We start from the raw sequence: 25,483 nt of genomic DNA, 5'->3' as shown, positions 1-25,483 counted from the left end.
AGAGAGCTAGAGTTAGAGAGCTAGAGTTAGAGAGCTAAAATTGGAGAGCTAGAGAGCTAGAGTTAGAGAGCTAGAGTTAGAGAGCTAGAGTTGGAGAGCTAGAGTTAGAGAGCTAGAGTTAGAGAGCTAGAGTTAGAGAGCTAGAGTTAGAGAGCTAGAGTTAGAGAGCTAGAATTGGAGAGCTAGAGAGCTAGAGTTAGAGAGCTAGAGTTAGAGAGCTAGAGTTGGAGAGCTAGAGTTAGAGAGCTAGAGTTAGAGAGCTAGAGTTAGAGAGCTAAAATTGGAGAGCTAGAGAGCTAGAGTTAGAGAGCTAGAGTTAGAGAGCTAGAGTTGGAGAGCTAGAGTTAGAGAGCTAGAGTTAGAGAGCTAGAGTTAGAGAGCTAGAGTTAGAGAGCTAGAGTTGGAGAGCTAGAGAGCTAGATTTAGAGAGCTAGAGATAGAGAGCTAGAGTTGGAGAGCTAGAGTTGGAGAGCTAGAGTTAGAGAGCTAGAGTTAGAGAGTTAGAGTTAGAGAGCTAGAGTTAGAGAGCTAGAGTTGGAGAGCTAGAGTTGGAGAGCTAGAGTTAGAGAGCTAGAGTTAGAGAGCCAGAGTTAGAGAGCCAGAGTTAGAGAGCTAGAGTTGGAGAGCTAGAGTTGGAGAGCTAGAGTTGGAGAGCAAGAGTTAGAGAGCAAGAGTTAGAGAGCTAGAGTTAGAGAGCTAGAGTTAGAGAGCTAGAGTTAGAGAGCTAGAGTTGGAGAGCTAGAGTTGGAGAGCTAGAGAGCTAGATTTAGAGAGCTAGAGTTGGAGAGCTAGAGTTGGAGAGCTAGAGTTAGAGAGCTAGAGTTAGAGAGTTAGAGTTAGAGAGCTAGAGTTAGAGAGCTAGAGTTGGAGAGCTAGAGTTGGAGAGCTAGAGTTGGAGAGCTAGAGTTGGAGATCTAGCGTTAGAGAGATAGAGTTAGAGAGCTAGAGTTAGAGAGCTAGAGTTGGGGTGCTAGAGTTGGGGTGCTAGAGTTAGAGAGCTAGAGTTAGAGAGCTAGAGTTAGAGAGCTAGAGTTAGAGAGCTAGAATTGGAGAGCTAGAGAGCTAGAGTTAGAGAGCTAGAGTTAGAGAGCTAGAGTTGGAGAGCTAGAGTTAGAGAGCTAGAGTTAGAGAGCTAGAGTTAGAGAGCTAGAATTGGAGAGCTAGAGAGCTAGTTAGAGAGCTAGAGTTAGAGAGCTAGAGTTGGAGAGCTAGAGTTAGAGAGCTAGAGTTAGAGAGTTAGAGTTAGAGAGCTAGAGTTAGAGACCTAGAGTTGGAGAGCTAGAGTTGGAGAGCTAGAGTTGGAGATCTAGCGTTAGAGAGCTAGAGTTAGAGAGCTAGAGTTAGAGAGCTAGAGTTGGGGTGCTAGAGTTGGGGTGCTAGAGTTAGAGAGCTAGAGTTAGAGAGCTAGAGTTAGAGAGCTAGAGTTAGATAGCTAGAGTTAGAGAGCCAGAGTTAGAGAGCTAGAGTTAGAGAGCTAGAATTGGAGAGCTAGAGAGCTAGAGTTAGAGAGCTAGAGTTAGAGAGCTAGAGTTAGAGAGCTAGAGTTAGAGAGCTAGAGTTGGAGAGCTAGAGAGCTAGATTTAGAGAGCTAGAGTTGGAGAGCTAGAGTTAGAGAGCTAGAGTTAGAGAGCTAGAGTTGGAGAGCTAGAGTTGGAGAGCTAGAGTTGGAGATCTAGCGTTAGAGAGCTAGAGTTAGAGAGATAGAGTTAGAGAGCTAGAGTTGGGGTGCTAGAGTTGGGGTGCTAGAGTTAGAGAGCTAGAGTTAGAGAGCTAGAGTTAGAGAGCTAGAGTTAGAGAGCTAGAGTTAGAGAGCTAGAGTTAGAGAGCTAGAATTGGAGAGCTAGAGAGCTAGAGTTAGAGAGCTAGAGTTAGAGAGCTAGAGTTGGAGAGCTAGAGTTAGAGAGCTAGAGTTAGAGAGCTAGAGTTAGAGAGCTAGAATTGGAGAGCTAGAGAGCTAGTTAGAGAGCTAGAGTTAGAGAGCTAGAGTTGGAGAGCTAGAGTTAGAGAGCTAGAGTTAGAGAGCTAGAGTTAGAGAGCTAGAGTTAGAGAGCTAGAGTTAGAGAGCTAGAGTTGGAGAGCTAGAGAGCTATATTTAGAGAGCTAGAGTTAGAGAGCTAGAGTTGGAGAGCTAGAGTTAGAGAGCTAGAGTTAGAGAGTTAGAGTTAGAGAGCTAGAGTTAGAGAGCTAGAGTTGGAGAGCTAGAGTTGGAGAGCTAGAGTTGGAGATCTAGCGTTAGAGAGCTAGAGTTAGAGAGCTAGAGTTAGAGAGCTAGAGTTGGGGTGCTAGAGTTGGGGTGCTAGAGTTAGAGAGCTAGAGTTAGAGAGCTAGAGTTAGATAGCTAGAGTTAGAGAGCTAGAGTTAGAGAGCTAGAGTTAGAGAGCTAGAATTGGAGAGCTAGAGAGCTAGAGTTAGAGAGCTAGAGTTAGAGAGCTAGAGTTAGAGAGCTAGAGTTGGAGAGCTAGAGTTGGAGAGCTAGAGTTAGAGAGATAGAGTTAGAGAGCTAGAGTTAGAGAGCTAGAATTGGAGAGCTAGAGAGCTAGAGTTAGAGAGCTAGAGTTAGAGAGCTAGAGTTAGAGAGCTAGAGTTGGAGAGCTAGAGTTAGAGAGCTAGAGTTAGAGAGCTAGAGTTGGAGAGCTAGAGTTAGAGAGATAGAGTTAGAGAGCTAGAGATAGAGAGCTAGAGTTAGAGAGCTAGAGTTGGAGAGCTAGAGAGCTAGATTTAGAGAGCTAGAGTTGGAGAGCTAGAGTTAGAGAGCTAGAGTTAGAGAGTTAGAGTCAGAGAGCTAGAGTTAGAGAGCTAGAGTTGGAGAGCTAGAGTTGGAGAGCTAGAGTTGGAGATCTAGCGTTAGAGAGCTAGAGTTAGAGAGATAGAGTTAGAGAGCTAGAGTTGGGGTGCTAGAGTTGGGGTGCTAGAGTTAGAGAGCTAGAGTTAGAGAGCTAGAGTTAGAGAACTAGAGTTAGAGAGCTAGAGTTAGAGAGCTAGAATTGGAGAGCTAGAGAGCTAGAGTTAGAGAGCTAGAGTTAGAGAGCTAGAGTTGGAGAGCTAGAGTTAGAGAGCTAGAGTTAGAGAGCTAGAGTTAGAGAGCTAGAATTGGAGAGCTAGAGAGCTAGTTAGAGAGCTAGAGTTAGAGAGCTAGAGTTGGAGAGCTAGAGTTAGAGAGCTAGAGTTGGGGTGCTAGAGTTGGGGTGCTAGAGTTAGAGAGCTAGAGTTAGAGAGCTAGAGTTAGAGAGCTAGAGTTAGAGAGCTAGAATTGGAGAGCTAGAGAGCTAGAGTTAGAGAGCTAGAGTTAGAGAGCTAGAGTTGGAGAGCTAGAGTTAGAGAGCTAGAGTTAGAGAGCTAGAGTTAGAGAGCTAGAATTGGAGAGCTAGAGAGCTAGTTAGAGAGCTAGAGTTAGAGAGCTAGAGTTGGAGAGCTAGAGTTAGAGAGATAGAGTTAGAGAGCTAGAGTTGGAGAGCTAGAGAGCTAGATTTAGAGAGCTAGAGTTAGAGAGCCAGAGTTGGAGAGCTAGAGTTAGAGAGCTAGAGTTAGAGAGTTAGAGTTAGAGAGCTAGAGTTAGAGACCTAGAGTTGGAGAGCTAGAGTTGGAGAGCTAGAGTTGGAGATCTAGCGTTAGAGAGCTAGAGTTAGATAGCTAGAGTTAGAGAGCTAGAGTTGGGGTGCTAGAGTTGGGGTGCTAGAGTTAGAGAGCTAGAGTTAGAGAGCTAGAGTTAGAGAGCTAGAGTTAGATAGCTAGAGTTAGAGAGCCAGAGTTAGAGAGCTAGAGTTAGAGAGCTAGAATTGGAGAGCTAGAGAGCTAGAGTTAGAGAGCTAGAGTTAGAGAGCTAGAGTTAGAGAGCTAGAGTTGGAGAGCTAGAGTTAGAGAGCTAGAGTTAGAGAGTTAGAGTCAGAGAGCTAGAGTTAGAGAGCTAGAGTTGGAGAGCTAGAGTTGGAGAGCTAGAGTTGGAGATCTAGCGTTAGAGAGCTAGAGTTAGAGAGATAGAGTTAGAGAGCTAGAGTTGGGGTGCTAGAGTTGGGGTGCTAGAGTTAGAGAGCTAGAGTTAGAGAGCTAGAGTTAGAGAGCTAGAGTTAGATAGCTAGAGTTAGAGAGCCAGAGTTAGAGAGCTAGAGTTAGAGAGCTAGAATTGGAGAGCTAGAGAGCTAGAGTTAGAGAGCTAGAGTTAGAGAGCTAGAGTTAGAGAGCTAGAGTTGGAGAGCTAGAGAGCTAGATTTAGAGAGCTAGAGTTGGAGAGCTAGAGTTAGAGAGCTAGAGTTAGAGAGTTAGAGTCAGAGAGCTAGAGTTAGAGAGCTAGAGTTGGAGAGCTAGAGTTGGAGAGCTAGAGTTGGAGATCTAGCGTTAGAGAGCTAGAGTTAGAGAGCTAGAGTTAGAGAGCTAGAGTTGGGGTGCTAGAGTTGGGGTGCTAGAGTTAGAGAGCTAGAGTTAGAGAGCTAGAGTTAGAGAGCTAGAGTTAGAGAGCTAGAGTTAGAGAGCTAGAATTGGAGAGCTAGAGAGCTAGAGTTAGAGAGCTAGAGTTAGAGAGCTAGAGTTGGAGAGCTAGAGTTAGAGAGCTAGAGTTAGAGAGCTAGAGTTAGAGAGCTAGAATTGGAGAGCTAGAGAGCTAGTTAGAGAGCTAGAGTTAGAGAGCTAGAGTTGGAGAGCTAGAGTTAGAGAGCTAGAGTTAGAGAGCTAGAGTTAGAGAGCTAGAGTTAGAGAGCTAGAGTTAGAGAGCTAGAGTTAGAGAGCTAGAGTTGGAGAGCTAGAGAGCTATATTTAGAGAGCTAGAGTTAGAGAGCTAGAGTTGGAGAGCTAGAGTTAGAGAGCTAGAGTTAGAGAGTTAGAGTTAGAGAGCTAGAGTTAGAGAGCTAGAGTTGGAGAGCTAGAGTTGGAGAGCTAGAGTTGGAGATCTAGCGTTAGAGAGCTAGAGTTAGAGAGCTAGAGTTAGAGAGCTAGAGTTGGGGTGCTAGAGTTGGGGTGCTAGAGTTAGAGAGCTAGAGTTAGAGAGCTAGAGTTAGATAGCTAGAGTTAGAGAGCTAGAGTTAGAGAGCTAGAGTTAGAGAGCTAGAATTGGAGAGCTAGAGAGCTAGAGTTAGAGAGCTAGAGTTAGAGAGCTAGAGTTAGAGAGCTAGAGTTGGAGAGCTAGAGTTGGAGAGCTAGAGTTAGAGAGATAGAGTTAGAGAGCTAGAGTTAGAGAACTAGAATTGGAGAGCTAGAGAGCTAGAGTTAGAGAGCTAGAGTTAGAGAGCTAGAGTTAGAGAGCTAGAGTTGGAGAGCTAGAGTTAGAGAGCTAGAGTTAGAGAGCTAGAGTTGGAGAGCTAGAGTTAGAGAGATAGAGTTAGAGAGCTAGAGAGCTAGAGTTAGAGAGCTAGAGTTAGAGAGCTAGAGTTAGAGAGCTAGAGTTAGAGAGCCAGAGTTAGAGAGCTAGAGTTAGAGAGCTAGAGTTAGAGAGCTAGAGTTGGAGAGCTAGAGAGCTAGTTAGAGAGCTAGAGTTAGAGAGCTAGAGTTGGAGAGCTAGAGTTAGAGAGCTAGAGTTAGAGAGCTAGAGTTAGAGAGCTAGAGTTAGAGAGCTAGAGTTAGAGAGCTAGAGTTGGAGAGCTAGAGAGCTATATTTAGAGAGCTAGAGTTAGAGAGCTAGAGTTGGAGAGCTAGAGTTAGAGAGCTAGAGTTAGAGAGCTAGAGTTAGAGAGCTAGAGTTAGAGAGCTAGAGTTAGAGAGCTAGAGTTGGAGAGCTAGAGAGCTATATTTAGAGAGCTAGAGTTAGAGAGCTAGAGTTGGAGAGCTAGAGTTAGAGAGCTAGAGTTAGAGAGTTAGAGTTAGAGAGCTAGAGTTAGAGAGCTAGAGTTGGAGAGCTAGAGTTGGAGAGCTAGAGTTGGAGATCTAGCGTTAGAGAGCTAGAGTTAGAGAGCTAGAGTTAGAGAGCTAGAGTTGGGGTGCTAGAGTTGGGGTGCTAGAGTTAGAGAGCTAGAGTTAGAGAGCTAGAGTTAGAGAGCTAGAGTTAGATAGCTAGAGTTAGAGAGCTAGAGTTAGAGAGCTAGAATTGGAGAGCTAGAGAGCTAGAGTTAGAGAGCTAGAGTTAGAGAGCTAGAGTTAGAGAGCTAGAGTTGGAGAGCTAGAGTTAGAGAGCTAGAGTTAGAGAGCTAGAGTTGGAGAGCTAGAGTTAGAGAGATAGAGTTAGAGAGCTAGAGAGCTAGAGTTAGAGAGCTAGAGTTAGAGAGCTAGAGTTAGAGAGCTAGAGTTAGAGAGCCAGAGTTAGAGAGCTAGAGTTAGAGAGCTAGAGTTAGAGAGCTAGAGTTGGAGAGCTAGAGAGCTAGTTAGAGAGCTAGAGTTAGAGAGCTAGAGTTGGAGAGCTAGAGTTAGAGAGCTAGAGTTGGAGAGCTAGAGAGCTATATTTAGAGAGCTAGAGTTAGAGAGCTAGAGTTGGAGAGCTAGAGTTAGAGAGCTAGAGTTAGAGAGCTAGAGTTAGAGAGCTAGAGTTAGAGAGCTAGAGTTAGAGAGCTAGAGTTGGAGAGCTAGAGAGCTATATTTAGAGAGCTAGAGTTAGAGAGCTAGAGTTGGAGAGCTAGAGTTAGAGAGCTAGAGTTAGAGAGTTAGAGTTAGAGAGCTAGAGTTAGAGAGCTAGAGTTGGAGAGCTAGAGTTGGAGAGCTAGAGTTGGAGATCTAGCGTTAGAGAGCTAGAGTTAGAGAGCTAGAGTTAGAGAGCTAGAGTTGGGGTGCTAGAGTTGGGGTGCTAGAGTTAGAGAGCTAGAGTTAGAGAGCTAGAGTTAGAGAGCTAGAGTTAGATAGCTAGAGTTAGAGAGCTAGAGTTAGAGAGCTAGAGTTAGAGAGCTAGAATTGGAGAGCTAGAGAGCTAGAGTTAGAGAGCTAGAGTTAGAGAGCTAGAGTTGGAGAGCTAGAGTTAGAGAGCTAGAGTTAGAGAGCTAGAGTTAGAGAGCTAGAGTTAGAGAGCTAGAGTTGGAGAGCTAGAGAGCTATATTTAGAGAGCTAGAGTTAGAGAGCTAGAGTTGGAGAGCTAGAGTTAGAGAGCTAGAGTTAGAGAGTTAGAGTTAGAGAGCTAGAGTTAGAGAGCTAGAGTTGGAGAGCTAGAGTTGGAGAGCTAGAGTTGGAGATCTAGCGTTAGAGAGCTAGAGTTAGAGAGCTAGAGTTAGAGAGCTAGAGTTGGGGTGCTAGAGTTGGGGTGCTAGAGTTAGAGAGCTAGAGTTAGAGAGCTAGAGTTAGATAGCTAGAGTTAGAGAGCTAGAGTTAGAGAGCTAGAGTTAGAGAGCTAGAATTGGAGAGCTAGAGAGCTAGAGTTAGAGAGCTAGAGTTAGAGAGCTAGAGTTAGAGAGCTAGAGTTGGAGAGCTAGAGTTGGAGAGCTAGAGTTACAGAGATAGAGTTAGAGAGCTAGAGTTAGAGAGCTAGAATTGGAGAGCTAGAGAGCTAGAGTTAGAGAGCTAGAGTTAGAGAGCTAGAGTTAGAGAGCTAGAGTTGGAGAGCTAGAGTTAGAGAGCTAGAGTTAGAGAGCTAGAGTTGGAGAGCTAGAGTTAGAGAGATAGAGTTAGAGAGCTAGAGAGCTAGAGTTAGAGAGCTAGAGTTAGAGAGCTAGAGTTAGAGAGCTAGAGTTAGAGAGCTAGAGTTAGAGAGCTAGAGTTGGAGAGCTAGAGAGCTAGATTTAGAGAGCTAGAGTTAGAGAGCTAGAGTTAGAGAGTTAGAGTCAGAGAGCTAGAGTTAGAGAGCTAGAGTTGGAGAGCTAGAGTTGGAGAGCTAGAGTTGGAGATCTAGCGTTAGAGAGATAGAGTTAGAGAGCTAGAGTTAGAGAGCTAGAGTTAGAGAGCTAGAATTGGAGAGCTAGAGAGCTAGAGTTAGAGAGCTAGAGTTAGAGAGCTAGAGTTGGAGAGCTAGAGTTAGAGAGCTAGAGTTAGAGAGCTAGAGTTAGAGAGCTAGAATTGGAGAGCTAGAGAGCTAGTTAGAGAGCTAGAGTTAGAGAGCTAGAGTTGGAGAGCTAGAGTTAGAGAGCTAGAGTTAGAGAGCTAGAGTTAGAGAGCTAGAGTTAGAGAGCTAGAGTTGGAGAGCTAGAGAGCTAGATTTAGAGAGCTAGAGTTAGAGAGCTAGAGTTGGAGAGCTAGAGTTAGAGAGCTAGAGTTAGAGAGTTAGAGTTAGAGAGCTAGAGTTAGAGAGCTAGAGTTGGAGAGCTAGAGTTGGAGAGCTAGAGTTGGAGATCTAGCGTTAGAGAGCTAGAGTTAGAGAGCTAGAGTTAGAGAGCTGGAGTTGGGGTGCTAGAGTTGGGGTGCTAGAGTTAGAGAGCTAGAGTTAGAGAGCTAGAGTTAGAGAGCTAGAGTTAGAGAGCTAGAGTTAGAGAGCTAGAGTTGGAGAGCTAGAGAGCTAGAGATAGAGAGCTAGAGTTAGAGACCTAGAGTTGGAGAGCTAGAGTTGGAGAGCTAGAGTTGGAGAGCTAGAGTTAGAGAGCTAGAGTTAGAGAGCTAGAGTTGGAGAGCTAGAGTTAGAGAGCTAGAGTTGGAGAGCTAGAGTTGGAGAGCTAAAGTTGGAGAGCTAAAGTTGGAGAGCTAAAGTTGGAGAGCTAGAGTTAGAGAGCTAGAGTTAGGGAGCTAGAGTTAGGGAGCTAGAGTTGGGGAGCTAGAGTTAGAGAGCTAGAGTTGGAGCGCTAGAGAGCTAGAGTTAGAGAGCTAGAGTTAGAGAGCTAGAGTTGGAGAGCTAGAGTTAGAGAGCTAGAGTTGGAGAGCTAGAGTTGGAGAGCTAGCGTTAGAGAGCTAGAGTTAGAGAGTTAGAGAGCTAGAGTTAGAGAGCAAGAGTTAGAGAGCAAGAGTTAGAGAGCTAGAGTTAGAGACCTAGAGTTAGAGAGCTGGAGTTGGAGAGCTAGAGTTGGAGAGCTAGAGTTAGAGAGCTAGAGTTGGAGAGCTAGAGTTGGAGAGCTAGAGTTAGAGAGCTAGAGTTAGAGAGCTAGAGTTAGAGAGCTAGAGTTAGAGAGCTAGAGTTGGAGAGCTAGAGTTGGAGAGCTAGAGTTGGAGAGCTAAAGTTGGAGAGCTAAAGTTGGAGAGCTAAAGTTGGAGAGCTAAAGTTGGAGAGCTAAAGTTGGAGAGCTAGAGTTAGAGAGCTAGAGTTAGGGAGCTAGAGTTAGGGAGCTAGAGTTGGGGAGCTAGAGTTAGAGAGCTAGAGTTGGAGAGCTAGAGTTGGAAAGCTAGAGTTAGAGAGCTAGAGTTAGAGAGTTAGAGAGCTAGAGTTAGAGAGCTAGAGTTAGAGAGCTAGAGTTAGAGAGCTAGAGTTAGAGAGCTAGAGTTAGAGAGCTAGAGTTAGAGAGCTGGCGTTATAGAGCTAGAGTTAGGGAGCTAGAGTTAGGGAGCTAGAGTTGGGGAGCTAGAGTTGGGGAGCTAGAGTTAGAGAGCTAGAGTTGGAGAGCTAGAGTTGGAGAGCTAGAGTTAGAGAGCTAGAGTTGGAGAGCTAGAGAGCTAGAGTTAGAGAGCTAGAGTTAGAGAGCTAGAGTTGGAGAGCTAGAGTTAGAGAGCTAGAGTTGGAGAGCTAGAGTTGGAGAGCTAGCGTTAGAGAGCTAGAGTTAGAGAGTTAGAGAGCTAGATTTAGAGAGCTAGAGTTAGAGGGCTAGAGTTAGAGAGCTAGAGTTAGAGAGCTGGAGTTGGAGAGCTAGAGTTGGAGAGCTAGAGTTGGAGAGCTAGAGTTGGAGAGCTAGAGTTAGAGAGCTAGAGAGCTAGAGTTAGAGAGCTAGAGTTAGAGAGCTAGAGTTAGAGAGCTAGAGTTGGAGAGCTAGAGTTAGAGAGCTAGAGTTGGATAGCTAGAGTTGGAGAGCTAGCGTTAGAGAGCTAGAGTTAGAGAGTTAGAGAGCTAGAGTTAGAGAGCTAGAGTTAGAGAGTTAGAGAGCTAGAGTTAGAGAGCTAGAGTTAGAGGGCTAGAGTTAGAGAGCTAGAGTTAGAGAGCTGGAGTTGGAGAGCTAGAGTTGGAGAGCTAGAGTTGGAGAGCTAGAGAGCTAGAGTTAGAGAGCTAGAGTTAGAGAGCTAGAGTTAGAGAGCTAGAGTTAGAGAGCTAGAGTTGGAGAGCTAGAGTTGGAGAGCTAGCGTTAGAGAGCTAGAGTTAGAGAGTTAGAGAGCTAGAGTTAGAGAGCTAGAGTTAGAGAGCTGGCGTTAGAGAGCTAGAGTTAGGGAGCTAGAGTTGGGGAGCTAGAGTTGGGGAGCTAGAGTTAGAGAGCTAGAGTTGGAGAGCTGGAGTTGGAGAGCTAGAGTTAGAGAGCTAGAGTTAGGGAGCTAGAGTTAGGGAGCTAGAGTTGGGGAGCTAGAGTTAGAGAGCTAGAGTTGGAGAGCTAGAGTTGGAGAGCTAGAGTTAGAGAGCTAGAGTTGGAGAGCTGGAGAGCTAGAGTTAGAGAGCTAGAGTTAGAGAGCTAGAGTTAGAGAGCTAGAGTTAGAGAGCTAGAGTTGGAGAGCTAGAGTTGGAGAGCTAGCGTTAGAGAGCTATAGTTAGAGAGTTAGAGAGCTAGATTTAGAGAGCTAGAGTTAGAGAGCTAGAGTTAGAGAGCTAGAGTTAGAGGGCTAGAGTTAGAGAGCTAGAGTTAGAGAGCTAGAGTTAGAGAGCTGGCGTTAGAGAGCTAGAGTTAGGGAGCTAGAGTTGGGGAGCTAGAGTTGGGGAGCTAGAGTTAGAGAGCTAGAGTTGGAGAGCTGGAGTTGGAGAGCTAGAGTTAGAGAGCTAGAGTTAGGGAGCTAGAGTTAGGGAGCTAGAGTTGGGGAGCTAGAGTTAGAGAGCTAGAGTTGGAGAGCTAGAGTTGGAGAGCTAGAGTTAGAGAGCTAGAGTTGGAGAGCTAGAGAGCTAGAGTTAGAGAGCTAGAGTTAGAGAGCTAGAGTTAGAGAGCTAGAGTTAGAGAGCTAGAGTTGGAGAGCTAGAGTTGGAGAGCTAGCGTTAGAGAGCTAGAGTTAGAGAGTTAGAGAGCTAGATTTAGAGAGCTAGAGTTAGAGAGCTAGAGTTAGAGAGCTAGAGTTAGAGAGCTGGCGTTAGAGAGCTAGAGTTAGGGAGCTAGAGTTGGGGAGCTAGAGTTGGGGAGCTAGAGTTAGAGAGCTAGAGTTGGAGAGCTAGAGTTGGAGAGCTAGAGTTGGAGAGCTAGAGTTGGCAAAAAGCCAGTTGAAATGTGTTTGCCCCTTCACAAGCCAAAGCAAGCAAAAGCTAGTTGAAGTTTATGCAAACGTGCTATTTAAAAAAAAACATTGATTTTGACTGACTGTGTTCCTCAATGTCTTCCCCAGATTGCTGTGTGCAGCTGGACTGGAATAGAACTCTCACAGGCAAAATTATGCATCCTAAGATGAAGTGGCTGTTTCTGATCCAACTACTGCTGATTGAACAGGCTCTGTGTAGGACACCAACTCCCCCTGCTCTGAAGAACACTCCGGCCTTCAAGACCTCTGTCTTAGGGGAGGGGGACACTATCAAAAAGGCGAAGCAGTTGCTCCTTGGGTCCCAGACCCAGCTTGGTCTTCCATTAGGTGCAGCGGAGAGTGCGGCCCCTGAAGAGTGGGTGGTGCAGGATGAAGCCAGGGCACAGTCTGCTCAGCGTGTCGTCACCACGCTCAAGGCCAAGCTGCAGGGCAGAATCCTCATCCAGGCCAACACCAGCTGTGAGGAGTTGCTGTCTGCCTCCACCCTGCAGGACCCCTCCTCCGCCCTGTTGCCCCGGGAGCTCCTGGGCCTCTCCCTAGTGCCCGTGCTGGTGGTGGCAGGCTGTCCTCGGGAGGCCCAGACCCTGGTGCTCAGGCTGTACAACCTGCTGGGGGTGGAGGACACTGAGGAGCTCCTCATAGAGGTGGAGAGTCTGATGGCGAGTGGAGCACCCCATCCCAGAGCCACAACACCCCCTACCTCACATGTGGGGAAGGTCCAAGCAGAGCGCCACCTCCAGGCAGTGATGTTCAACATCCAGCAGCTGGCCAGGGCTGGGGAGGGCCATAGGGGACAGGGGGCCTCTGGAAAGGGGAAGCAAGAGCAGTGTCAGGGCTGGACCAGGGTGAATGGGACCCTGCTGTTAGGGGATGCGATGGAGGGAGCCACAGGGGGGCTGGAGGAGGCGATAAGGGCCTGTGAGAGCCAAGGGTCCATGTGTGCGGGTGTGTCCCGTAACAGAGGGCAGTACCAGGCAGTTCTGAAGCCAGGCAGCCGGGTGGTGCCTTCTGAGGACTCTGACTCAGAATGCTGGATTCGACAGTGCCAGGTGCAGGAGGAAAAGTCACCTGTGGCCTCAGGACGGCGGGCGGGGCGGGCGCGGCGCAGCCCCCAGCGGAACTGCGTCAACAAGAAGGAGGAGCGGGTGTACAATGTGGTGGAGTGGATCCCTGTCGTCAGCACCCTTTACAACCTGGGCACGGCCGTCTACTACACCTCTGTCAACTGCTCCGAGATGGCCAAGGAGAGAGCCATCCTCAGCGCCGTCGACCTGGGCACAGACGCCCTTATGGCCGTCACTGGGGGAACAGTGGGTGTAGCGGGCTACGTTGCCGGGGCAGGCGTGAAGACGGGGGTGAAGGCTGGGATCAAGTACCTGCTGACCTCCATGAAGCAGCAGGAGGACCTAATAGTTAATGAGTACAGTTGGGAGGAGGGAGTCATGACCATACAGTAAACAGCCAGTAGCCTGGTAGGTAGTCAGATATGATTTTGCTTCAGCCAATGGCATCATAAAGAGATGTGGCGACCAGGAAGTGGTCTCAGGGAACCCCTGAGTCAACCCTCTTAGACCACCTTGACCTCTCCTCCACCCCATCCTCTCAACCCAAACCCCTCCTCTCCTCCTTCAGCATTATTAGTCAGGTCAGACTCAATTTCCACCTCTGATACTTCAAGTGCAGGGACTATTGTAACGGTACTACTAATCAGTTGATGTGTTGTTGTTCTGCCTCCTCTGGAAACAGATGGAGCAAAATTCAAGCTGGCTATTTGTAAAAATGTAAACTCATTGATTTATAAGCAACTTTTCATTGGCATGAAAGTGTGCAACTGCCCTTGAAAAAAATAATTGATTGATTAAATTATCATTCTAGCTAGTTGTTTTTTTACGACTACTTTTGAGTGTCTTCTTTGACCAAATCCATAACTTCATCATTATATCAGGTAAGAATGAGTCATGACTGATTGAATATAAATGTTTAGCTTAGTCATTGCAAAGGAATTCACAACACTTTTCCAGAGCCTTTCAATGTGTTTTTTTCACTGCAAATTGATTGGACAAAACACAGGTAGGGGAGAGGGGGTAAGTTGAGACATTTTTTACATTCTGCATCACTCCGTCAAGAGAAATATAGTATTCTTTCTAACAAAGATATCTACATATATTTCAGGATGTTGTGTATCCCTGGAAATAATCAGAATTCATGGAAACATGAACGTTTTTTAAACATAGCTTGTCCAAAAAAAGGTATCTTGGCACAATTTACCCGGGTATGGGGTAATTTGAGCCACGAAAGGGAGTAAGTTAAGCCGCCTACACATTTCTGTACTGAATTAAATATAACCACTACCTTTTTAAAAACATGTCTATCTTTATTTCCGAAACACAATTCAACACGTTTTTTTTGTCTTTGAATCATTTTAAGCATCTTTGAACACAGGCTTAAGACCTAACAAAGACTTTGTACTTTTTAAAAACACTTTTAACATGGGCCAGGCCCTGTTGTTACCTCATCTCCCGGCAATAATACCTTGCATTATGTCTGAGAAGAAAACTTGCTCAACTTGCTATTAGCTCAACCATTGGCTCAACTTACCCCAAGGCAAACATGTAGACTACATTATATGTGCCCACACAGCTACAAGGATGCACTTTTATGCTAAGTTTAGGACCTTATATTGAAGTTTATAAAGACCCCAACTGATGTATAGAACAATCTCAAAATGATCTACTTTGGTTTAGACTTGGTGAAAATCCGTTTTTTGGACCTAACTTGCTTACCTCCTTTTCCATGTGGTTTCTTCCATTACAGACTACATGAAATGATGACCTCCTCCTAAATATTGGTCAAATTATACATTTTGTGTTTACCAACAATGCAGAGAGAAAATAAAAGTATATATATTTTTAAATGATAACATGAGGAATAAATACACAATGAGTAATGTTAACTTGGCTATAAACATGGGGCACCAGTACCGAGTCGATGTGCATGGGTTACCAGTTTATATTTAATTTTTTATTTTATTTCACATTTATTTAACCAGTTAGGCAAGTTGAGAACAAGTTCTCATTTACAATTGCGACCTGGCCAAGATAAAGCAAAGCAGTTCGACAAATACAATAACACAGAGTTACACATGGAGTAAAACAAACATACAGTCAATAATACAGTAGAAACAAGTCTATATACGATGTGAGCAAATGAGGTGAGATAAGGAAGGTAAAGGCAAAAAAAAGGCCATGGTGGCAAAGTAAATACAATATAGCAAGTAAAACACTGGAATGGTAGATTTGCACTGAAAGAATGTGCAAAGTAGAAATAAAAATAATGGGGTGCAAAGGAGCAAAATAAATCAATTAAATAAATACAGTAGGGAAAGAGGTAGTTGTTTGGGCTAAATTATAGGTGGGCTATGTACAGGTGCAGTAATTTGTGAGCTGCTCTGACAGCTGGTGCTTAAAGCTAGTGAGGGAGATACGTGTTTCCAGTTTCAGAGATTTTTGTAGTTCGTTCCAGTCATTGGCAGTAGAGAACTGGAAGGAGAGGCAGCCAAAGAAAGAATTGTTTTTGGGGGAGACCAGAGAGATATACCTGCTGGAGCGCGTGCTACAGGTGTGTGATGCCATGGTGACCAGCGAGCTGAGATAAGGGGGGACTTTACCTAGCAGGGACTTGTAGATGACATGGAGCCAGTGGGTTTGACGATGAGTATGAAGCGAGGGCCAGCCAACGAGAGATTACAGGTCACAATGGTGGGTAGTATATGGGGCTTTGGTGACAAAACGGATGGCACTGTGATAGACTGCATCCAATTTGTTGAGTAGGGTATTGGAGGCTATTTTGTAAATGACATCGCCGAAGTCGAGGATTGGTAGGATGGCCAGTTTTACAAGGGTATGTTTGGCAACATGAGTGAAGGATACTTTCTTGAGAAATAGGAAGCCAATTCTAGATTTAACTTTGGTTTGGAGATGTTTGATGTGGGTCTGGAAGGAGCGTTTACAGTCTAACCAGACACCTAGGTATTTGTAGTTGTCCACGTATTCTAAGTCAGAGCCGTCCAGAGTAGTGATGTTGGACAGGCGGGCAGGTGCAGGCAGCGATCGGTTGAAGAGCACGCATTTAGTTTTACTTGTATTTAAGAGCAATTGGAGGCCACGGAAGGAGAGTTGTATGGCATTGAAGCTTGCCTGGAGGGTTGTTAACACAGTGTCCAAAGAAGGGCCAGAAGAATACAGAATGGTGTCGTCTGCGTAGAGGTGGATCAGAGACTCACCAGCAGCAAGAGCGACATCATTGATGGATACAGAGAAGAGAGTTGGTCCAAGAATTGTACCCTGTGGCACCCCCATAGAAACTGCCAGAGGTCCGGACAACAGACCCTCCGATTTGACACACTGAACTCTATCAGAGAAGTAGTTGGTGAACCAGGCGAGGCAATCATTTGAGAAACCAAAGCTGTCAAGTCTGCCAATGAGGATGTGGTGATTGACAGAGTCTAAAGCCTTGGCCAGATCAATGAATACGGCTGCACAGTAATGTTTCTTATCGATGGTGGTTAAGATATCGTTTAGGACCTTGAGCGTGACTAAGGTGCACCCATGACCAGCTCTGAAACCAGATTGCAAAGCAGAGAGGGTATGGTGAGATTCGAAATGGTCGGTAATCTGTTTGTTAACTTGGCTTTCGAAGACCTTAGAAAGGCAGGGTAGGATAGATATAGGTCTGTAGCAATTTGGGTCAAGAGTGTCCCCCCCTTTGAAGAGGGGGATGACCGCAGCTGCTTTCCATTCTTTGGGAATCTCAGACGACATGAAAGAGAGGTTGAACAGGCTAGTAATAGTGGTGGCAACAATTTCGGCAGATCATTTTAGAAAGAAAGGGTCCAGATTGTCTAGCCCGGCTGATTTGTAGGGGTCCAGATTTTGCAGGTCTTTCAGAACATCAGCTGACTGGATTTGGGAGATGGAGAAATGGGGAAGGCTTGGGCGAGTTGCTGCGGGGGGTACAGTGCTGTTGACCTGGGTTGGGATAGACAGGTGGAAAGCATGGTCAGTCGTAGAAAAATGCTTATTGAAATTATAGTGGATTTATCAGTGGTGACAGTGTTTCCTATCTTCAGTGCAGTGGGCAGCTGGGAGGAGGTGTTCTTATTCTCCATGGACTTTACAGTGTCTCAGAATTTTTTTTTAGAGTTAGTGTTGCAGGAAGCAAATTTCTGCTTGAAAAAGCTAGCCTTGGCTAGTTTCTAGCTTCCCTGAAAAGCTGCAAAAAGCTGAGGGCTGTTCGATGCTAATGCAGAACGACCACAGGATGTTTTTGTGTTGGTTAAAGGCAGTCAGGTCTGGGGAGAACCAAGGGCTATATCTGTTCCTGGTTCTAAATTTTTTAAATTGGGCATGCTTATTTAAGATGGTTAGGAAGGCATTTAAAAAAATAACCAGACATCCTCTACTGATGGGATGAGATCAATATCCTTCCAGGATTCCCCGGCCAGGTCGATTTGAAAGGCCTGCTCGCTGAAGTGTTCCAGGGAGCGTTTGACGGTGATGAGTGGAGGTCGTTTGACAGCTGACCCATTACGGGTGCAGGCAATGAGGCAGTGATCGCTGAGATCTTGGTTGAAGACAGCAGAGGTGTATTTAGAGGGCAAGTTGGTTAGGATGATATCTATGAGGGTGCCCGTGTTTACGGCTTTGGGGAGGTACCTGGTAGGTTCATTGATAATTTGTGTGAAATTGAGGGCATCAAGCTTAGATTGAAGGATGGCTGGGGCGTTAAGCATTTTCCAGTTTAGGTCGCCTAGCAGCACGAGCTCTGAAGATAGATTGGGGGCAATCAGTTCACATATGGTGTCCAGAGCACAGCTGGGGGCAGAGGGTGGTCTATAGCAGGCGGCAACGTTAAGAGACTTGTTTTTAGAGAGGTGGATTTTTAAAAGTAGAAGTTCAAATTGTTTGGGTACAGACCTGGATAATAGGTCAGAACTCTGCAGGGTACCTTTGCAGTAGATTGCAACACCGCCCCCTTTGGCAGTTCAATCTTGTCTGAAAATGTTGTAGTTAGGGATGAAAATTTCAGAATTTTTGGTGGTCTTCAGGATTCAGGATTCTGACACAGCTAGAACATCCGGGTTGGCACAGTGTGCCATTTTTCTAAAGCAGTGAATAAATAAAACTTAGGGAGGAGGCTTATAATGTTAACATGCATGAAACCAAGGCTATTACGGTTACAGAAGTCATCAAAAGAGAGCACCTGGGGAATAGGAGTGGAGCTAGGCACTGCAGGGCCTGGATTCACCTCTACATCGCCAGAGGAACAGAGTAGGAGTAGAATAAGGGTGCGGCTAAAAGCAATAAGAATTGGCCGTCTAGAACGTCTGGAACAGAGAGTAAAAGGAGGTTTCTGTGGGCGATGAAATAGCTTCAAGGTATAATGGACAGACAAAGGTATGGTAGGATGTGAATACAGTGGAGGTAAACCAAGCTATTGAGTGATGATGAGAGAGATATTGTCTCTAGAAACCTCATTGAAACCAGGAGATGTCATCGCATGTGTGGGTGGTGGAACTAATAGGTTGGATAAAGTATAGTGAGCAGGACTAGAGGCTCTACAGTGAAATAAGCCAATAAACACTAACCAGAACAGCAATGGACAAGGCATATTGACATTAAGGAGAGGCATGCTTAGTCAGGTGATCAAAAGGAGGGTCCAGTGAGTAGTGAGGTTGGTTGGGGTCACGGCAATTCAGACAGCTAGCCGGGCCATCGGTAGCAAGCTAGCATAGGATGGAGGTCTGTTTTTAGCCACCTGGTGCGTTTCCGTCGGTAGGATTAGTGGGGTTCCGTGTGGTAGAAGGGATCAATCCAATTCGCAAAAAACTAAAAATAGATATAGTTATAGAGGCACAAGAAAAAAGAAAAAAATTGTCTGATGGGTCTATTCAGATAGCAGCCGATAAGACAGCTAACGATTAGCGGACCACAGATGGGCGTTCAGGTAACGTCGGGACGGAGGAGCTGGATAACTCCCTCGGGCAGATAACGTCGGTAGTCCAGTTGTAAAGACCCGGTGGGGCTCCGCGTTGGCAGTAAAACGGGTCCGGATAGGTGATTGTAGCCCAGGAGTGGCTGATGGAACTCTTCAGCTGGCTAGCTCCGGAATAGTTTGCTCCGGGATCGACGTAAGCCGATAGTCACACGGATAGCAGGTGTGAGATCCAGGTGTAAATGTCCAGAGCTTGCGGTTGAAATCCGGGGACATGGAGAGAAAAATAGGCCCGGTATGTTCCTGTCCGAGCTGCGCCGTACAAAACTGGCGATAGATTTTCGAGCTAAAGGATAGCTGATGACCACAAACCGTGGTTAGCTGAATACTAACGATTAGCCAGTAAAGAAGCTAACTAGCTTCTGGCTAGTTTCTGATTAGCTTCTTGTTAGCTTCAGGCTAGCTTCTGGCTAGCTTCTGGTTCACTTCTATGGAGGATTACAGATTTGAGGTACATAATACTTTTATTTTTTTTAATAAATTGGTGAGGTGGGTTGCAGGAAGTTGTTCTGAAGTTGAGTTTATGGAAAAGAAAAAATATATATAAAAAGGTATGCAAAGAATGTTGTAAATATATATATACTGGACACGACAAGATGAGGACAAAAGACGTCTGACTGTTATGCCATCTTGGTGACATACTTCAAGTTAATTGAGGTAGATACAGTGGTGAGAACAAGTATTTGATACACTGCCGATTTTGTCTGTAATGTTTATCATAGGTACACTTCAACTGTGAGAGACGGAATCTAAAACAAAAATCCAGAAAATCACATTGTATGATTTTTAAGTAATTAATTTGCATTTTATTGCTGTAATATGTATGTAAGTGTGTTTGTGTTGGTATGTGTGTGTGTGTCAAACGTTTTCTGTAAGTCTTCACAAGGTTTTCACACACTGTTGCTGGTATTTTGGCCCATTCCTCCTTGCAGATCTCCTCTAGAGCAGTGATGTTTTGGGGCTGTGGTTGGGCAACACGGACTTTCAACTCCCTCCAAAGATTTTCTATGGGGTTGAGATCTGGAGACTGGCTAGGCCACTCCAGGACCTTGAAATGCTTCTTACGAAGCCACTCCTTCGTTGCTCGGGCGGTGTGTTTGGGATCATTGTCATGCTGAAAGACCCAGCCACGTTTCATCTTCAATGCCCTTGCTGATGGAAGGAGGTTTTCACTCCAAATCTCATGATACATGGCCCCATTCATTCTTTCCTTTACACAGATCAGTCGTCCTGGTCCCTTTGCAGAAAAACAGCCCCAAAGCATGATGTTTCCACCCCCATGCTTCACAGTAGGTATGGTGTTCTTTGGATGCAACTCAGCATTCTTTGTCCTCCAAACACGACGAGTTTAGTTTTTACCAAAAAGTTATATTTTGGTTTCATCTGACCACATGACATTCTCCCAATCTTCTTCTGGGTCATCCAAATGCTCTCTAGCAAACTTCAGACGGGCCTGGACATGTACTGGCTTAAGCAGGGGGACACGTCTGGCACTGCAGGATTTGAGTCCCTGGCGGCGTAGTGGGTTACTGATGGTAGGCTTTGTTACTTTGGTCCCAGCTTTCTGCAGGTTATTCACTAGGTCCCCCCGTGTGGTTCTGGGATTTTTGCTCACCGTTCTTGTGATCATTTTGACCCCACGGGGTGAGATCTTGCGTGGAGCCCCAGATCGAGGGAGATTATCAGTGGTCTTGTATGTCTTCCATTTCCTAATAATTGCTCCCACAGTTGATTTTTTCAAACCAAGCTGCTTACCTATTGCAGATTCAGTCTTCCCAGCCTGGTGCAGGTCTACAATTTTGTTTCTGGTGTCCTTTGACAGCTCTTTGGTCTTGGCCATAGTGGAGTTTGGAGTGTGACTGTTTGAGGTTGTGGACAGGTGTCTTTTATACTGACAACAAGTTCAAACAGGTGCCATTAACGAGTGGAGGACAGAGGAGCCTCTTAAAGAAGAATTTACAGGTCTGTGAGAGCCAGAAATCTTGCTTGTTTGTAGGTGACCAAATGCTTATTTTCCACCATAATTTTCAAATAAATTCATTACAAATCCTACAATGTGATTTTCTGGATTATTTTCTTCTCATTTTGTCTGTCATAGTTGAAGTGTACCTATGATGAAAATTACAGGCCTCTCTCATCTTTTTAAGTGGGAGAACTTGCACAATTGGTGTCTGACTAAATACTTTTTTGCCCCACTGTACATAGAAGTAGGCCTATAGGCTACCTGGCCTGATTGTACATAGAAGTAGGCCTATAGGCTACCTGGCCTGCATGCAAATTTGCCCATTTGGGGATCTGATAGTATTCCTGATTTGCTTAACGCACAACCACTAATGAATGACCTGTTGAGCTTCTCAAAGTAATGTTTTCTTCACCTTACCTTCACAAGCAAACAAAGTCTGTTTTTACATCCATTGAGAATTACAATAGTTCCTCAATGTATTTGAAAAATATTTCTATCTCTCTCCCTTTTGATAACCACTCAGTGTGAAAGGGAAAAATGCTCTGATCCAGTGGATACGTCATAAAGTAGGCCTACCTGATTACTTATCATCAGTGCTTGACTTGGACTGAAATAGGTTCTGGTACTCATTTTGGGTGCTGACACTTTTTTATATTTAGGTGCAGGAGCTACCCAATACCTTTTGAGGTAATATTTTACAAGAGGAACAGAAGCTCAAGCAGTAAAACATTTGAAGTGCTGGTACTCAGCTCCGGTAAGCTCCTTCCCAAGTCAAGTGCTGATTCTTATCTCTTGTCCAAATAGCCTACAGCTGTGTCTGTCCCAAGCTCACTGGTGCTGGAAACTCTGAGGGCCCAGAATACTTTATACAATGTTGCAAGTGTGCTAGTACAAGCTTAGGGCCAGACCCAAGTTAATAGTTGAAACAATGTTTCACGTTCGTTGTAGACAGGCCATGTCTAACCAATGTGATTTAAAGGATATTTATTTTTATCAGGTTATTTTATACCTGCAGGCTACAACATTTTAATTTGTTAGCTTTATGTAGGCTATTTTTACATAGTTGGTAATGGCAATAGAAGTACATTTTTAGGTTTGTATCATTTTCCTTTAGATTTTGATAGAATGTTGTTTAACCACATGACAAGGATTTTGAGATATGATGACGTCATTATAAATTAAACTGTTTCACGAAAATGTGCATATGAAAACCATAATTGGCACGCAGATCGGTAGAAATGATAAGATAAATTGGCATTCAACGTGAGAAAGGTTGCCGACTCCTTGCCTATTACCGGCAACTTCAGGAGAGTAATGGCAGAATCTGCGAAGAGCGGGAGGAGAAGAGTTGGGTCAGGTTAAGGTTTTTTTCTTCTGGTTATCTAGATCTCTGGTGCCCTCTTGAGGCAGTTCTCTTATTTCATCAATCCGTAAGCTTAAAGCGTCAGACAAGCTCAATGCATATAGTTGATTTCATTAAGACATGGGGTGTATCTATATATTGAAAAATACACGTTTACATTTTTTTTCAAACAATTGATTGGTCGAAAGAACAGATGACTTTCAATCTTCTAAGATTTTTTTTAAAAATCTGGGACAGCCCTACTTTATATACAAAAGTATTTGGACAACCCATTTAAATTAGAGGATTTGGCTATTCAGCCACACCCGCTGCTGACCGGTGTATAAAATCGAGCACACAGCCATGCGATATTCATTGACAAACATTGGCAGTAGAATGGCCTTACTGAAGAGCTCAGTGTATTCCAACATGGGAGCGTCATAGGACGCCACCTTTCCAACAAGTCAGTTCGTAAAATTGCTGCTCTGCTAGAGCTGCCCTGGTCAATTGTAAATGCTGTTATTGTGAAGTGGAAATGTCTAGGAACAGATCGGATCAGCCGCGAAGTGGTAGCCCATACAAGCTCAAAACATTTTTTTTTCCTCAGTTGCAACATTCACTACCTACTTCCTAACTGCCTCTGGAAGCAACATCAGCACGATAACTGTTAGTCGGGAGCATCGTGAAATGGGTTTCCATGGCCGAGCAGCAGCACACAAGCCTAACATCACCATGCACAATGCCAAGCGTTGGCTGGACTGGTGTACATTTCACCACCATTGGACTCTGGAGGGGTGGAAACGCGTTCTCTGGAGTGATGAATCGCACTTCACCATCTGGCAGTTCGACGGACGAATCTGGGTTTTGCGGATGCCAAGAGTAAGTTTGGTGGAGGAGGAATGGTCTGGGGCTGTTTTTCATGGTTCGGGCTAGCCCCCTTCGCTCCAGTGAAGGGAAATCTTAACCCTACAGCATACAATGACACTCTAGACGATTCTGTGCTTCTAACTTTGTGCAACATTTTGGGGAAGGCCCTTTTCTGCTTCAGCATGACAATGCACTCGGGCACAAAGCGATGTTCGTACAGAACTGGTTTGTTGAGATCAGTGTGGAAGAACTTGACTGGCCTGCACAGAGCCCTGACCTCAACCCCATTGAACACCTTTGGAATGAATTGGAACTCCAACTGCAAGTCAGTCAAGTCCCTGCAGCAATGTTCTAATGTATAGTGGAAAGCCTTCCCAGAATAATGGAGGCTGTTATAGCAGCAAAGGGGGGACCAACTCCAAATGAATGCCAGTGATTTTTCAAATGAAATGTTCACATACTTTTGGTGATGTGCATATCCTCTAGAGGGGTTCCCCTTCCAGCACCCCTCATACTTTGTCATGGGGTGCAAAGAAAATGTTGCTGTTTTAAAGAATTTTCTTGCAATTCTATACATTTTTGCCATGTCTGTGTATTAATTTGATATTTGAGTGACAAAAAAAATACAACTATCTATGGGCTAAAAAAAACTAAATAGGAAAGAAAATGTTGTCTGACATGAGCTAGTTGATCTGGACATTTCTGACAAGTTCTAAATAGCTCTCTAAGGTATGCAGTGACTAACATGACAAGAGGAACTGATGATGCACTACCCAATTTAGAAATTGCACCTCTTAGAATTGCGTCCCACAGTTAGGGAAACATTGCTCTACTACAGAGTTCTCCAACTGCTGGACGGCGGGTGATTTATAATTTTTTTGTATTGGTTGACATAAAATACTGCAAAAACAGCAAATCAACTCCAAATAATATTTTCATTTGGGATATTTGGTTCCAAAGTATTCCCACACATATTAGAGAGGGATATGTGATCATATTTAAATGTAAGCAAGGTTTGACATTATTATGTTTTAGTCAAATGTTATATCTGTTTGGGCTTCTTGCAGTCAATTTACAGTTGACACATTTATTTGTAATTATGTTCTGGCCCCCTGATAATCCACTCAAGAAAACATCGTCCTCTGGCTGCATCTAGTTGATGATCCCTGCTCTACTACCTCATTATCTAATCTATTCTCCTTCTCATCCTCTCTTCCCTCTCCAGGTGAGCCTGACGTGCGCTCGGTGCAGCCCTTCACCAAAGTGGACCTTGGCCAGATCCCCTTCCATCAGAAACTTCCAGATGCTGGAGGCAGAGAAGATCCCAGAAAACCCCCTCTTCCTCTACCCTGACACGCCCAAAGTGAAGGGCTTTGGGAAGTACTACACAGAGAAGAGTGGAGGTGAGCATACCAGAGTAACCTTATGCTTGTGGTGCAATGGAAGTGTGGATTCTTGATGAATTTTATAGTTTGTTTACAAAGAATTTGACATCCTTCTTGCAAGATGAGAGTTGATTGATATTCATCTAAAGAATGTACCTTTGTCTTTTCAGCACATTACATTAAGTACATAGAAACTAAGCTGCTTTTCATCACTAAAGAGTGAGTATTTTTGAATTTGTTCAGCCCCAGCATGTGGATTGTGAGTAACCTGAAAATACATACGTGAGCCTCCCTTACCCCTTATTCTAGCTGTGCTTTTCGAACAGAGGCCATTTTGTGCTGAACGCTCCTAAAATGAAAATACTTTGATCCCCTCAAATGGTAGTGTAATCCCAATCTCTCATTGGCCACCTCAGGAACTGGTTGTGTGTAATGGCTGTTTATTATTGGTTACTGTAGGAACAGACTGGAGGATAAGTCACCTGTGTATTCTGACATGACAGAGGGAAATGGCTTGGGGTCATTGAACCCAATGAATGGTCTGTGTGGAAAGGCCTTCGGTGAGTCGCCACCTCTCTCAGTCAAACCCTCAATCAACCAAATCCCTTTTTTCTCATCAAATGTCAGTTATGTGCTCTCAATCACACTCCAAACTGTCCTTTCCCACCTGGACAAAAGGGACACCAATGTGAGAATGCTGCCAAAGCAACAGCTACTATTCTTGGGATCCAGCAAAATGAAAGTGTTCAACACCATAGTGCCCACAAAGCTCATCACTAAGCTAAGGACCCTGGGACTAAACACCCTCTACAACTGGATCCTGGACTTCCTGACAAGCCGCGCCCAGGTGGTAAGGGTAGGTAACAACACATCCATTACGCTGATCCTCAACACTGGGGCCCCTCAGGGGTGTGTACTTAGTCCCCTCCTGTACTGCGTGGCCAAACACGACTCCAACACCATCATTAAGTTTGCTGACGACACAACAGTTTTAGGCCTGATCACCGACAATGACGAGACAGCCTATAGCCAGGACAACAACCTCTCCCTCAATGTGAGCAAGACAAAGGAGCTGATCGTGTACTACAGGAAAGGCCGGGCCGAACAGACCCCCATTAACATCAACGATGTGTCCACATCACCCACGAACTATCATTGTCCAAACACACCAAGACAGTCGTGAAGATGGCATGACAACACCTTTTCCACCGCAGGAGACTGAAAAGATTTGGGATGGGTCCCCAGATCCTCAAGAAGTTCTACAGCTGCACCATTGAGAGCATCCTGACCGGTTGCACCACCGCCTGGTATGGCAACTGCTCGGCATCTGACCGTAAGGCGCTACAGAGGGTAGTGCGTACGGCCCAGTACATCACTGGGGCCAAGCTTCCTGCCATCCAGGACCTATATACTAGGCGGTGTCAGAGAAAAGGCCAAAAAATTGTCAGACTCCAGTCACCCACGTCATAAACTGTTTTCTCTGCTACCGCACGGCAAGCGGTACCGGAGCGCCAAGTCTAGGACCAAAAGGCTCAAATCAAATCAAATTTTATTTGTCACATACACATGGTTAGCAGATGTTAATGCGAGTGTAGCGAAATGCTTGTGCTTCTAGTTCCGACAATGCAGTAATAACCAACAAGTAATCTAACTAACAATTCCAAAACTACTGTCTTGTACACAGTGTAAGGGGATAAAGAATATGTACATAAGGATATATGAATGAGTGATGGTACAGAGCAGCATAGGCAAGAT

The 25,483-nt window shown here is 44.9% G+C and overlaps 1 protein-coding gene across 1 annotated transcript in view; it reads left to right on the top strand.

Moving 5' to 3' along the window:
- LOC139413548 (uncharacterized) overlaps positions 1-12,996 on the top strand; it is a 32,932-nt gene extending 19,936 nt beyond the window's left edge. The window contains exon 2 of the mRNA XM_071161052.1: positions 11,206-12,996. Coding sequence (XP_071017153.1) covers positions 11,253-12,575 — 1,323 coding nt within the window. The 5' untranslated portion in view covers positions 11,206-11,252 and the 3' untranslated portion in view covers positions 12,576-12,996. The remainder of the gene's footprint in view (positions 1-11,205) is intronic.
- The last annotated feature ends 12,487 nt before the right edge of the window (positions 12,997-25,483 follow it).

This window comes from Oncorhynchus clarkii, chromosome 7 (genome assembly GCF_045791955.1).
Source record: "Oncorhynchus clarkii lewisi isolate Uvic-CL-2024 chromosome 7, UVic_Ocla_1.0, whole genome shotgun sequence".
Lineage (NCBI taxonomy): Eukaryota > Metazoa > Chordata > Actinopteri > Salmoniformes > Salmonidae > Oncorhynchus > Oncorhynchus clarkii.
The sequence above is the reverse complement of the archived record's forward strand: the minus strand, read 5'-3'. Positions and strand labels throughout refer to the sequence as shown.